The following is a 12,742-nucleotide window of genomic DNA, read 5'->3' as shown; positions in this document are numbered from 1 at the left end:
TCAACTGTACAAGTGTTAAATTGGTGTTTAAAAATTACTTGGTCCTTGCAACAACACTAATAATGTGCCATAGCAAAGTTTTCAATATTGCAAAATTTCCACTTGAAAAAAATTCGAAAAGTTCTCATATTTATGAATAGGAATCGAAATTTTCCATTTCCATAATTAAAAGTATAATTTGTTCAATTTTCCTGAAATTTCCTAGAACTTTTTGGAAACTTTTCACGACTCTTAAAATACATCTGTAGACAACACTAAGAAATTGAAACAAGTCATTTAGAATCAAAATATAAATAGAAATTCACCCGTATTCATTGCTCTTTACTGTAAAATATTTCTTGTATGGTGAAATTAAATATTAAATCGTTATTTCCTTTTATTGCAACGTGAAATTATTACACCTAAATTGTCTAAAATGCACTATTTCAGAGGAATTTCCTCCAACTTTCACGGTCCATAGGCTACTGTAGTTTCTTATCATAAAGCGGGTCATAAGCTCTTTTGCCACCGACAAAAATTAATGATATAATAAATAACTAATAAACTGGACAGTTGGTGATTTATGGTTAGAATGAAGAATCACATATATTCGTCTTTTATTAATGTTATAACTTTTATGGTACAAATTGTCCGTGGCCTAGATTAGTAGCCATTAAGGCCCCTTTATAATGCGTCACTAATTTCCGTAACCAATGGATGCCTGAAGCATTTAAATCATGCAAACAATATCTTCGCGTGTGTGCCTTGTTATTTTTGCGTAGCGTCTTGTTTTGGTACATTTACCTTACGTGCGTAGGCAACATGCCAATCGTTTACGCTCCGTAGCGAACGAAACGCAACTGTCACTGTCGCACTAGTACGGACGAGTGATAGAGAGAGATGACTAGTATGACTACGCTAAGCCACGGAGCGTTAACGATTGGCTTGTTGGCTAAGCACCCTGGTATCTTTGCACGATCCAAATGTTTGCACTGTTCCGCACAATCAGAAGAGCAAACAGCATTTTGATCGGTCAATATTGGGTTATATACGCATTCGAGCGTGGGATTGGAGCTGTTTTCAAGTTTATCGAACTAGTTTTGATTTTTAACCGACTTCCAAATCTAAAAGGAGGAGGTTATCAATTCGGTTGTATGTTTTTTTTTTTTTTTTTTTTATTTTTTTTTTTTTTTTTTTTTTTTTTTATGTTTGTTACTCCATATCTCCGTCATTACTGGACCGATTTTGAAAATTCTTTTTTTGATGTATATTCATACAGATTGGTCCCGTTTTTGTCAAAACCCAGTTCTGATGATGGGATCCATGAGGAATCGAGGGAACTCCTCAAATCTTAAAGGCATACATATAGTGATTTTTGTGTTTTTATCAACAAATCAAGCATATACATTCAGAAACGTGACATTTGATGAAGTGGAACTGCTGATGATGATCAGAACAGAACTCTTCAACGACGCATAGTTCACGTTTGGCGATTTGTCCTCTTCGTTATGTTTGTTAAGCAAGTTAAGTTTTTAAGCCACATTTTTGTCAAGCTCGAGTTCTGATGATGGGATCCATGAGGAATCGAGGGAACTCCTCAAATCTTAAAGGTGTGCGTATAGAGATTTTTGTATTTTCATCAGAAAATCAAGAATTTTTATTAAAAACTGTCGCATTTGATGAAGTGGAACTGCTGATGATGATCAGAACAGAACTCTTCAACGACCCATAGTTCACGTTTGGCGATTTGTCCTCTTCGTTATGTTTGTTAAGCAAGTTTAGTTTTTAAGCCACATTTCTGTCAAGCTCGAGTTCTGATGATGAGATCCATAAGGAATCGAGGGAACTCCTCAAATCTTAAAGGCATACATATAGTGATTGTTGTGTTTTAATCAACAAATCAAGCATATACATTTAAAAAGTAACATTTGAGGAAGTGTAACTGCGGATGATGACCAGAACGAAACTCTTTAACGACGCATAGCTCGCGTTTGGCGATTTTTTCTTTTCGTTATGTTTGTTAAGCAAGTTAGGTTTTTAAGCCATATTTATGTCAAGCTCAAGTTCTGAACATGGGATCCATGAGAAATCGAGGGAACTCCTCAAATCTTAAAGGCACACGTATAGAATTTTCTGTATTTTCATCATAAAATAAAGCATTAACATTAAAAACTGTCGCATTTGATGAACTGGAACTGCTGATGATGATCAGAACAGAACTCTTCAACGACGCATAGTACATGTTTGGTGATTTCAAATTTCGACTTTGACTTGGACTGGGACCCGGTCTCGGATCCAGATCCGGACGCGTACCCGGATCCGGTTCGGACCCGGACCCGGACCTGGACTCGGATTCGGACTCGGACCTGGACTAGACCCAGACTCGGACCCGGACTCGGACACAGACCCGGACCTTGACCTGGAAAACCACCATGATACCTAAACTAAATAAACCACTATGATTATTGATTACCTACCATAAAATGTAGGTATAAAGTATGATGAGGCCAAACCCCTCCCGCTCAAACCCCCGTACACCGCACCGCATGCGCCGTTAAGTGGGTTAGGTTAGGTTTGAACTGCTATCCTCACAGAACCGAACAAAAGTGGGTTAGGTTAGGTTAGAACTGCGAGCCTTACAGAAACGAAATGCTTCCTTTTCTACATAGCGCACCATCTACAATAATCTTTCACCGGGCCGCATAGAAGTCGGTTTTTTTTCTTAAAAATTATGTTTAACCTTTTGGATGCCAATGACCGATATATCCGCACCGTAGGTTCAACGCCAAAGACCGATTAATCGGTCACTGACCACAGAGCAACATAGACCTACGTGCATATGCATAAAGTTCAATTTCAGTTTTGACATTTCAATGACGTGGCGTCTGAGTGACAGCTTTTGTGTTTGACACGGCGTCGAATTAGAGATCGGCGTCATTAGAGATCGCCTAAGTACCTACTATTTAGATCTAAAATAGGCTAGATAAGGCAAGATTTGCCCACTACATGGAGCATTTAAGATGACTAACACAAAATTGTAGTTTTTATATTAAAGTCTAAAAATCAAAAGACCTCGAATGTAAAATTTTACTTACTAAGACTCCGCTGTCCGTCTGTCCGTATGTTTGTCTGTCTGTCTGTCTGTCTGTCTGTCTGTCTGTCTGTCTGTCTGTCTGTCTGTCTGTATGTCTGTCTGTCCGTCTGTCTGTCACGAGGCTGTAAAGGATGACTCACGTTAGACCGGGCTGTGACCGGGCCGTGTCCGGGCCGGAGCTTCCGGCGCATACTTTTCTATGACAGATGACAGGTGATCACGTGGTGGTTTCCATAGAAAACGAAGCTCCGGAAGCTCCGGCCCGGACACGGCCCAGTCTTACGTGCCGTGATAGCTAGACAGTTGAAATTTTCACAGATGATGTATTTCTGTTGCCGCTATAAAACAACAAGGCTCCCATACAACAAACGTGATTTTTTGCCGTTTTATGCGTAATGGTACGGAACCCTCCGTGCGCGAGTCCGACTCGCACTTGTTTTGTATTCAACAACAAATCAAGTAGACGTTTATAGAGAAGGAATTTAGCTCTATGTCTTAACATATTACTTATTACTTAACACGTGCAAGTGGGGCGAGGGCGATGCGCTCGGGCGCGCGCGCGACAATTGCGTGTGTGCGGCCGGACTTATACTAGATTTATAGATATTGAGCCCAAAAGACAATCCGGGGTTAAGCGGTTAAACCGTTAACCCAGTGTCAAATTGACATTCTATATAGATCTGTGATCTGCACCGACTTTGATGTGACAAAGTGTGAAGTGTCTCAACAAACGTCATATTTTCATAGAAATTTGTTGATTATTGTTACGCCCCCACACTTTAACATCAAATGTACAAACAACTGGGGCCTTACCTGCCTGGGGGGGTCTCTGGGGGCTTAAGGCCCCTGGACTCGGGACTTAGGAAAATTTTTAAGGCGCAGAGCTTGCTAAAAACGAATTATTTTAAGAGGTCTATAAGTCTAAGTATCAAAATAATATGAGTGCCGTATCGCTTCGGGGCGGTCTATCGTCCTACACTACCAAAACGTAATATCTAGAATATCAGTGACATTAAATTTGAACCTTAATACTATGACGATACCGGTTGTTTTTCAATATGAATGTTGTACTGGCACGTGCTAACGCTCGAGCTAGCGGCTTTGCGATAATAGAGACAATGGCCTTTGTTTGAAAGATTAAGGTTCGAAGCGAAAAGTTCACCTGAGAAGAGCCATACTATACCAACACTAGGTTTACAAAGTGTAGTAACTCGAAGTCGTATGTCAAACATGGTAAATCAGAGTTCACGCGTGGTACAGTCACCTGCAATAATATGTTACATAACAAAGGCCCCAAAAATATCTGACACGATCTTATTTGTAGAGCCATAATGTCACATATTTTCGCGGCCTTCGAAAAGTATCATATTATTGCAGGTGACTGTACCATCGCTCACACTGTTAACTGATAGTTCGTAAAACTTCTTTAGCAGCGCTGTGCACTTTTTGAGGTGGAGAAAAAATGTTAAACTCGAGACAGCGTAAGACGATCACGTGACCGTAAGACGGTCACGTGACCGTAAGAAGGACACGTGACCTGATCGAAAAACTGTTCCATGTAATGTGATTGACTTACTCTTTATTGATTTAAATGCCATCTAGTGAGTTTCGCTCTAACTGGTATTAATATAACTAGAGTACTATCAGTGATGTGCTTAGGGGTTTCAAGTAATTAACGCTAACTCTAGATGGCGTTAACCTCAATTATACATAGTGCATTCCAGCTCTGCGTCGTGTTATAATACTTATAATAAAACGAAATGAAGTAGCTGTAAATAATAAAACGAAATCAGTTCTGTCGGTTTTTGACTGATTTGTTTGTTCGTTTGTCTCTTCTTCCTCGCGTTGTCCCGGCATTTTGGCCACGGCTCATGGGAGCCTGGGGTCCGCTTGGCAACTAATCCCAGGAGTTGGCGTAAGCACTAGTTTTTCCGAAAGCGACTGCCATCTGACCTTCCAACCCAGAGGGTAAACTAGGCCTTATTGGGATTAGGCCGGTTTCCTCACGATGTTTTCCTTCACCGAAAAGCGACTGGTAAATATGAAATGATATTTCGTACATAAGTTCCGAGAAACTCATTGGTACGAGCCGGGGTTTGAACCCGCGACCTCCGGATTGCAAGTCGCACGCTCTTACCGCTAGGACACCAGCGCTTATTTGTTTGTTCGTTTGTATAAATATGTAATTCAATTTACAGTTAATAAGATAAATTTAATCCGGATAATAAGTTAATTTCTACTTAACTAGAATGAGACACTTCTATTTTAGTGTGTTTACTCTTAAAATACCGGTAAAACTGTTTTAATATTTTTGATCATTTTTAAAGCAGTTTACTGAATCACTAACTGACACATAATTATTTATTATAGCACGCTACATTTATACTATATACTATTTATACTGTTTTTATTAGTATTGAATACTAACAATATTTTGGTGGTAATAAAAATTCCCAGTAGTTACCACCAAGCCGAGTTGGTGGTAACTAGTGGGATTTTTTTTCCCAGTAGTTACCAGTGGTAAAAGTTGGGAAAAAAATTCCCAGTAGTTACCACTGGTAAGAACTTGGTGGTAACTAGTGGGAATAACCCCAATAACACATCTACGTTTAAGTTCATCTTCTTTACGTAACATTGTTGGTGTAGCTGTAGATCAAGATGTTTAAATTGCATTGCCTTATTTAGGACCTTGCTCTGGGTAATAAGCGAAAAATGTAATGGATTATGTTTCTGTTTATTATTTCGCATACGCCAGTCTAATTGCAGATCTCTTGAATGATTGCAAACCAATGCTAAATGTAAAATGTATTGGGATAAGTTCGCCTTTGTACATAACATTTTTATTTTTTTTCGTTTTGTCCGTTTTATGTTAACCTGTTTATGTGCAATACATACATAACTTCGAAAGCGGGGTAATTTAATGTTTAGAATGGCAAATATCTACTAATAAAACCAAATGTACCTGCTTCGTACTCCATACACATGTACTTTATTAACATTACACTAATGCAAACCCTTCCCAAGTACAGTCAAAGAATTTAATTTCACACCCATTTCGTACCGTGTTACAGTGACAATATCACTCGCTAGAGACTTCATACTGTTGTTACCTACTGTGACAAAGGGCAAAAAATTAAATTCTTTGACTGTACGCTTTTGCCTTCAAAAATCCGAGCTATGTTATTAGAGTCTGGCTAATGAAAGTTGAGACTGAGATTTATTTAAAACTTTTTATATGGCAACTTTTTTCCTATGAAATAAGCTGTCAGTTTCAAGCTGTCATTTAATTTCGTATTTATTGCCAGGTGCGGTTTTTATTGAAATTCCCGCGTTTTTTTAGTCTCACGACTCGCTGGTCAGACTCTACATCCCCGTTTAATAAAAATCAGATTTCACTACACGACATCGAAATGCTATCTGTTCTCTATCGCACTAAAATGTAAGAGCGATAGAGATACAAGTCTTTCGTTGTCGTAGCGCAACGAAAGCGATTGGCTAGGCCCCCTGTAGATACCGAATGGCGCCTTAAGATAACGACTCTTTACATCTTCAGTTTATTTTTGCATAACCTTCGGATGAGTTCAATAATCTGTGTAATTTTATGTTAATATACGTTTATCTTTTGTACTTCCTTAATTAATGTAAATATCTATTCAGTAGGCATTAATTACAAGCGTTAATGTTATTTTGTTAATTAAAGAACGAGATCGCATTGAATATTAATTGATTTAAATTTTTCGCAACGAAATACAAAACACATCTCACACATAAAATAATTATATTCAATTGTATTTTTATTTAGCCATGGTGGTGGCCTTTCATTCCTTTGAAGTACCTATATTAATGACCATTGGTCTTCGAAAGCAGGGTAATTTTGAAAATGATTGCCATTTGTATTATGGCTCCTCTACACGATGGGCCAACGCCGGCCACTCCAAGGGACGCATTTATGCGTTAGAGGGAGCAAGTGATATTGCTATCTCATTCTACCGCATGGCTGCGTACCTTGGAGTGGCCGGCGTTGGCCCATCGTGTAGAGGAGCCATTAAACTAGAAGCAGTGTAGCAACAGTAGGCATCGCCTTGATAAGCTCAATGACGCAGACGCAACCCCGTTGACATTAAGGGGTACCACACACTAGCTTCTCCCGAGCGTCGGCGTCAACTCAACTCTGTGGATGCTGCTCGACGCAACGTTGGCGCAACTGCGCACTGCGCAGCGACGCCATTTTCCATAGCGCTAACTAGACGCCGACGCTCAAATGACACTAGTGTAAGGTCTCTCGAAAAGAGTTTTCGCGACCGAAAGATTCATTTCCGGAGGTTGGCATGTCATGTTTTTGGCTGCTTGTATTATTTATTGGCTTAGGCTTCGCGATCTCAGAATATATCTATTAACTTATTTATGGTTGTTCTTTGCCCGCAGGGTGGAGGGCGACGCGAGTGCGGCGAGGCGGGGCGGTGCGCGTGCGACTGGCGCGCCCCTCCCGCGCCGCCCGCGCCCCCTCACCCCCTCCGCGCGCTGGACGACACCCCGCCCCCGCTGCTCAGGTACAGCTCTTCCCTTTCAAGTTTCCAAAAAGCTGGAAAGGTTCTCGGTAATTCCAGGAAAATTTCTACGAAAATACGAGAAATTTCTTAACGTTTCAAAGTGGAAATTTCGCAAGGTTGGAAACGCTTCGACGGTTGCATGGGATCTAAGAAAATGAAGGATCTGGCGGTCTAGCATGAGTTGCGTTCTCGCGCGTTCCAGTTTTTTTTATGTAGGTTGAGACAAACGAGAAGACCAATCGTCTGATGGTAAGGGATTACCGTCACCCATGAGCACCTGGGGGTTGTAAGTGTGATGCCGACCTTTAAGATGGGAGTACGCTCTTTTTTTGAAGGTATTCATTTTATTTCATTTATTTGCCGTAAATTGTACCTATGTTTACATAAGCATAGAGAAATATAGTAAGACAAGAGTGCTCACTCCATACATCAGTTCAGACTATTAATTTCAGTGTCTACATCTAGCATCGAGTAGCGGAACTATCAGTACTTGACAATAGATGTAGCACCGACCGGAAAGTCTTATCTCAACAGCATGAGACTTTCCGGTCGGTGCTACATCTATTGTCAAGTAGCAGTACTGATAGTTCCGCTACTCGATGCTAGATGCTAATAGTCTTTTTGGTACTAAAACTGATGTATGGAGTGAGCACTCTACTTCATTTGGCATAAAACCATCCCTATTATCCTCGCAATTTAAAAAGTCGTATGTTGTTATGAAAGTTATGTATTTTTTTTTCTCTATGACATAAGATAAACATTTACTACATTTTTATAACATGTATAACAACAGGTTTGAAGAACGTTGAAATTTACTGGAACTTATAAACGCTCACACATGCACAATGCGCATTACAAAATGCACCGGCAATTTGAACTTTTCGTTATCGTTTTGCTAATCGACTTGAGATTCTGTCAATAATGTATGCAATTAATTAGTTCCCATAGAATTTAACTTGAAACTAAAGTATACATGGAATGGCTATACAAACGAAACAGCGTTTGTACTTTATTCTCATTGAAATAGAGTTCAAAGTAGTTACGTACCTATTATCTAATTTGATAAATGCAGGATAAATGCATTGCGAACCAATGTCTATATAAGCTTTATTATCCCTTACATAATCTTACTCACGCACAATGCATGCAAAATGACTAAGTCACTGTCAAGTCGTTGACCTTATGTAAGAACCACATATTAACCACCATGGTTATTCTAAATTGAACCTTAATCCCTTCTCATTAGTATTTGGGAAGTGCAGAAAAATGTGGTGAAATTAAATCTGATGATTCAGAGAGATTTCCTTTGTAATAATGTATGGAGGGAATTTGTTTGGAGTTTTGTATTGATGTGTGCAAATGATGCGTGCTTTTCAGTAAGTTGTTACGTAATTGTTATTATTTTAGTTTTTTGTACGTACCTAATTGTTGTTATTTTAGTGTACTTAAATGCAACATTTTGTGTATAGGTACTTTCTTTAAAAAAATAACTCTTACATCTAATGTGGGTGGCTACTGTGGCTATACATAATACTAGTAGTTCGCCCCGAACTGAGAACTCGCGGTTAACCAAAAATTATATAGCGATTGACTTTGTTGCACCTACTTAGGTACATACTCGTATAGTGCGACATAAAATAATAGAAAATAAATGAGGACGTCACTTTCTACGTAACTGTCACATTTTTGACGTAAAATGCTTATACATGGCAACAATTTACTATGGACATTTTTGAGTTCCATTTTATTTAATTTCAACTATTTTATGTCGCTCTATAGGCGGCAATGGATCAAAGATCGCGTGGATTTATTGCAAGGTCTGTGGAGCCCTTAACTGATTGATTTAAGCAAAGAGTAGTATGTATAATATAGTTGGCCAAGCAGATCTTGTCAGTAGAAAAAATGTAGACACGAAGGGATATGGTCGCATAGAAAATTTGAGTTTCGCGCCTTTTTCTACTGACAAGATTTGCTTTTTTGCATCAATTTTGAAGCGCCATTTACAAGTTTAGCGTTAAGTAATATAGATGGCGCTATTTTTTCGAATAAAGGGCTTCGTATACGGCTGTCCCTCCCCTGGATTTAAGTCACCACCATAGAGATTAAAATAAACTGTATCTGTGCTAAGCCGAAATATTACCTGTCAAATGTCAAATACATATGTTATGTTTATTCTAATTTATTTTTATCTTGCTAATTATTTCAAAATGGTAAATTTAAAAACGATATTATAAAAGTGTAAGTCGAGCACTTTCATTTGATACTAAACTCGACCATGTTTCTTGCAAAAAAATGACCAGAATAGCAAGACCTCTCACAAACAGCTTTTTGGCCTTCTAAGCTCTTCTAGCTCAATAACCTCTTGATCGGGCCTGCTCATAATTTAATGACTAAAATATAATGCCCTCGACTACACGTTTACCCAATTTCATTTAAATTAGAACAAATTTACTTAAGTTATTGAGTATCAAACTATCTTCTGACAGTTCAGCTTAAAAACATCGAAATGCCGAGACGTGCCGCTAGCCAGCCGCGTGTTCAAAGTCGAATGTAAGAACTTCGCTTCGCTTCGCTCGCTCGTTCGATAAAGCTAGTAAGGGAACCGTCGTTCATCAGAACTACGAATTATAGAATCCTTATAATAACTGTCCGGGTTTTTCAGTTTCTACACTTTCAAAACATCATACTTTTTAAATGAAACTTTAATTTGAAGATGATTCCACTATTTCCACTTAATTTGACAATGTAGTATACATATCTATAGGTATACCCTAGGTTGCAATTAATACTCTATTTATGCACTATGTGAATAATTATAGTTTAAAAATAATACTTGAATAAATTACAACAACTTGTGCATAAGTTATCGATATAAAAGTTAATTTACTTAAATATACCTCATAACGGGGTGAACATGGGGTTGACAGTCGGTAGAAGTCGAAGACGGGGGCGTAAACGATAATGTACAATAATGTATGTGTTCTGTTGTCTGTTGTGTTGCAGATCGAACCCACTGTATACCGAGGAAGAGGAACAAGAGGTAGTGATAATCGTGGACTCGCTGGAAGAGGAAGACGTTGTGGAGGGAGGGAACCTCGCGGCGCCCTGCGCGCCTCGCCGCGTACCTTCCACCTCTTCAGGTCAGAAACTCCGTAAACCCAGTGCCGGCCCGAGCCCTTGATCAGGGTAGAGCGCAATCGGGTTTTGGCGCCCTTCGTTGAAGTTTTCAAGAGTATTTTCCACCCCCTCTCCCCCCCCCCTCGCCACACTCGCGTCATTTCGGCGCCCCATTTGCCATTTTGGCGCCCCCTTTGCCATCCGGCGCCTAGAGCGGCCGCTCCACTCGTTCTACCCTAGATCCGGCCCTGGGTAAACCCATCATCTTCCTCGCGTTGATGCCTTCCCGGCATTTTTGCCACGGCTCATGGAAGCCTAGGGTCTGCTTGACAACTAATCCCAAGAATTGACGCAGGCACTAGTGTTTAAGAAAGCGACTGCCATCTGACCTTCCAACCCAGAGGGGAAACTAGGCCTTATTAGGATTAATCCGGTATCCACACGATGTTTTCCTTCACCGAAAAACGACTAGTAAATATCAAATGATATTTCGTAGGTACATAAGTTCCGAAAAACTCATTGGTACGAGCCGGGGTTTGAACCCGCGACCTCCGGATTAAAAGTCGCACGCTCTTACCGCTAGGCCACCAGCGCTTTTTTTTATCTTTGGGCTCGTGGCTCTTGGAGACCGGCTCACCACTCTACCAAAGCTACGAATAGGTACTTTACTACCAGTCTGTTGCGTATATTGTTACCATAACCTTTCCATACACGTGTGGGAGGGCATAGATTGAAGCCCCAATGATAAAGTAATAGGCCCTCACAAACTTGACAACTCGGTCGGGAAATCTTCTGAAAACCCTCTACACATCGTCTTTTTTCACCTAATTCTTATTTTTTTGTTTTTCTACGATTGCCTCGCAGGTAATATCTATAAAACCGTTACATCCGTTATTTGTAACAAGTATTTACAGCAAAAGAGCATCATCATCAACACATAACATTAACAACACATGTTGCCGTGTACACATGTTTGCAAGAGGTATAAGTTGATTGATAAATATATATCAGAGCATATTTTGATTTTCTTTGTCGCAGAAAAAGGAACTCCTATCTTCTGACCGTCAATTCCGTGTAAAGGATGACTCAAAGTTAGACCAGGTCGGGGCCGGGCCGGGGCTTCCGGAGCTTCGTTTTCTATGGAAAGCACTACGTGATCACCGATCAGCCGTTATAGAAAATGACATGTCGGACGGCCCAGCCTAGCGTGAGTCATCCTTAATGCTCTTGAGACTAATAGTTTCTATTACTCAGGCTACGGCAGCGCCGGCGGCAGCAACGGGCGGGTGTCGCCATCTTTACCAAAGACCGAGGCGGAGCTACCCGACTCGAAGCACGAAGGATCTCAGACGTCAAGAGCCTCAACCTCTGACACGGACAGCCCAGGGTGCACGCTGTCGCGGAGCCTTAAGGAGGACATCAGGGCGTGTCTAGGAGGCTGCAGGTAATTTCTACACAGTAGTATTAGACCAGAAGTACGAAGGATCTCAGACGTCCAGAGCCTGAACCTTTGACACCGACAGCCCAGGGTGCAGAGGACGCTGTCGCGGAGCCTTAAGGAGGACATCATAACGTGTCTAGGAGGCTGCAGGTGTCTATGCTATTATATATAGCAATATCACTGAACTGGAAGCCTAAGTCAACCTGGGCTGATGGAGCTTCTACTCGAGGGTGAACGCTGTCACACATTCTGGCGGTCGTTGGGGTGATTTTAGGATTGAAATAGTGTCTCCACAGTAGCAATAGACTGGAATCACGAAGGCTCTCAGATTTACGGTGGTTCAACCTCCGACAAGGATAGCCTTAAGGAGGACATCAGGGCATGTTTAGGAGAATGTAGGTACTGTCTTCCCTATAACACTAGACCGAAAGTATGGAGGATCTCAGAGCATGACAGCTCTATTTGGGCCATGGGCTCAGCTAAGAAAGATCCAACAACAATCGTGTCAAGTGGAATCGCTTGAGACAAAATATCATATTCTTTGCACTAACTTACTTACCG

The 12,742-nt window shown here is 40.5% G+C and overlaps 1 protein-coding gene across 1 annotated transcript in view; it reads left to right on the top strand.

The window, feature by feature from the left end:
* Window positions 1-12,742, top strand: part of LOC134655455 (uncharacterized) — a 77,436-nt gene that overhangs the window by 32,849 nt on the left and 31,845 nt on the right. The window contains exons 3-5 of the mRNA XM_063510920.1: window positions 7,499-7,623; window positions 10,627-10,763; window positions 11,995-12,184. Of these exons, the coding sequence (XP_063366990.1) occupies window positions 7,499-7,623; window positions 10,627-10,763; window positions 11,995-12,184 (452 nt within the window). The remainder of the gene's footprint in view (window positions 1-7,498; window positions 7,624-10,626; window positions 10,764-11,994; window positions 12,185-12,742) is intronic.

The sequence above is a fragment of the Cydia amplana genome, chromosome 16 (genome assembly GCF_948474715.1).
Source record: "Cydia amplana chromosome 16, ilCydAmpl1.1, whole genome shotgun sequence".
Classification (NCBI taxonomy): Eukaryota; Metazoa; Arthropoda; class Insecta; order Lepidoptera; family Tortricidae; genus Cydia; species Cydia amplana.
Note: the sequence above shows the minus strand (reverse complement) of the source record. Positions and strands in the feature narration are given on the sequence as shown.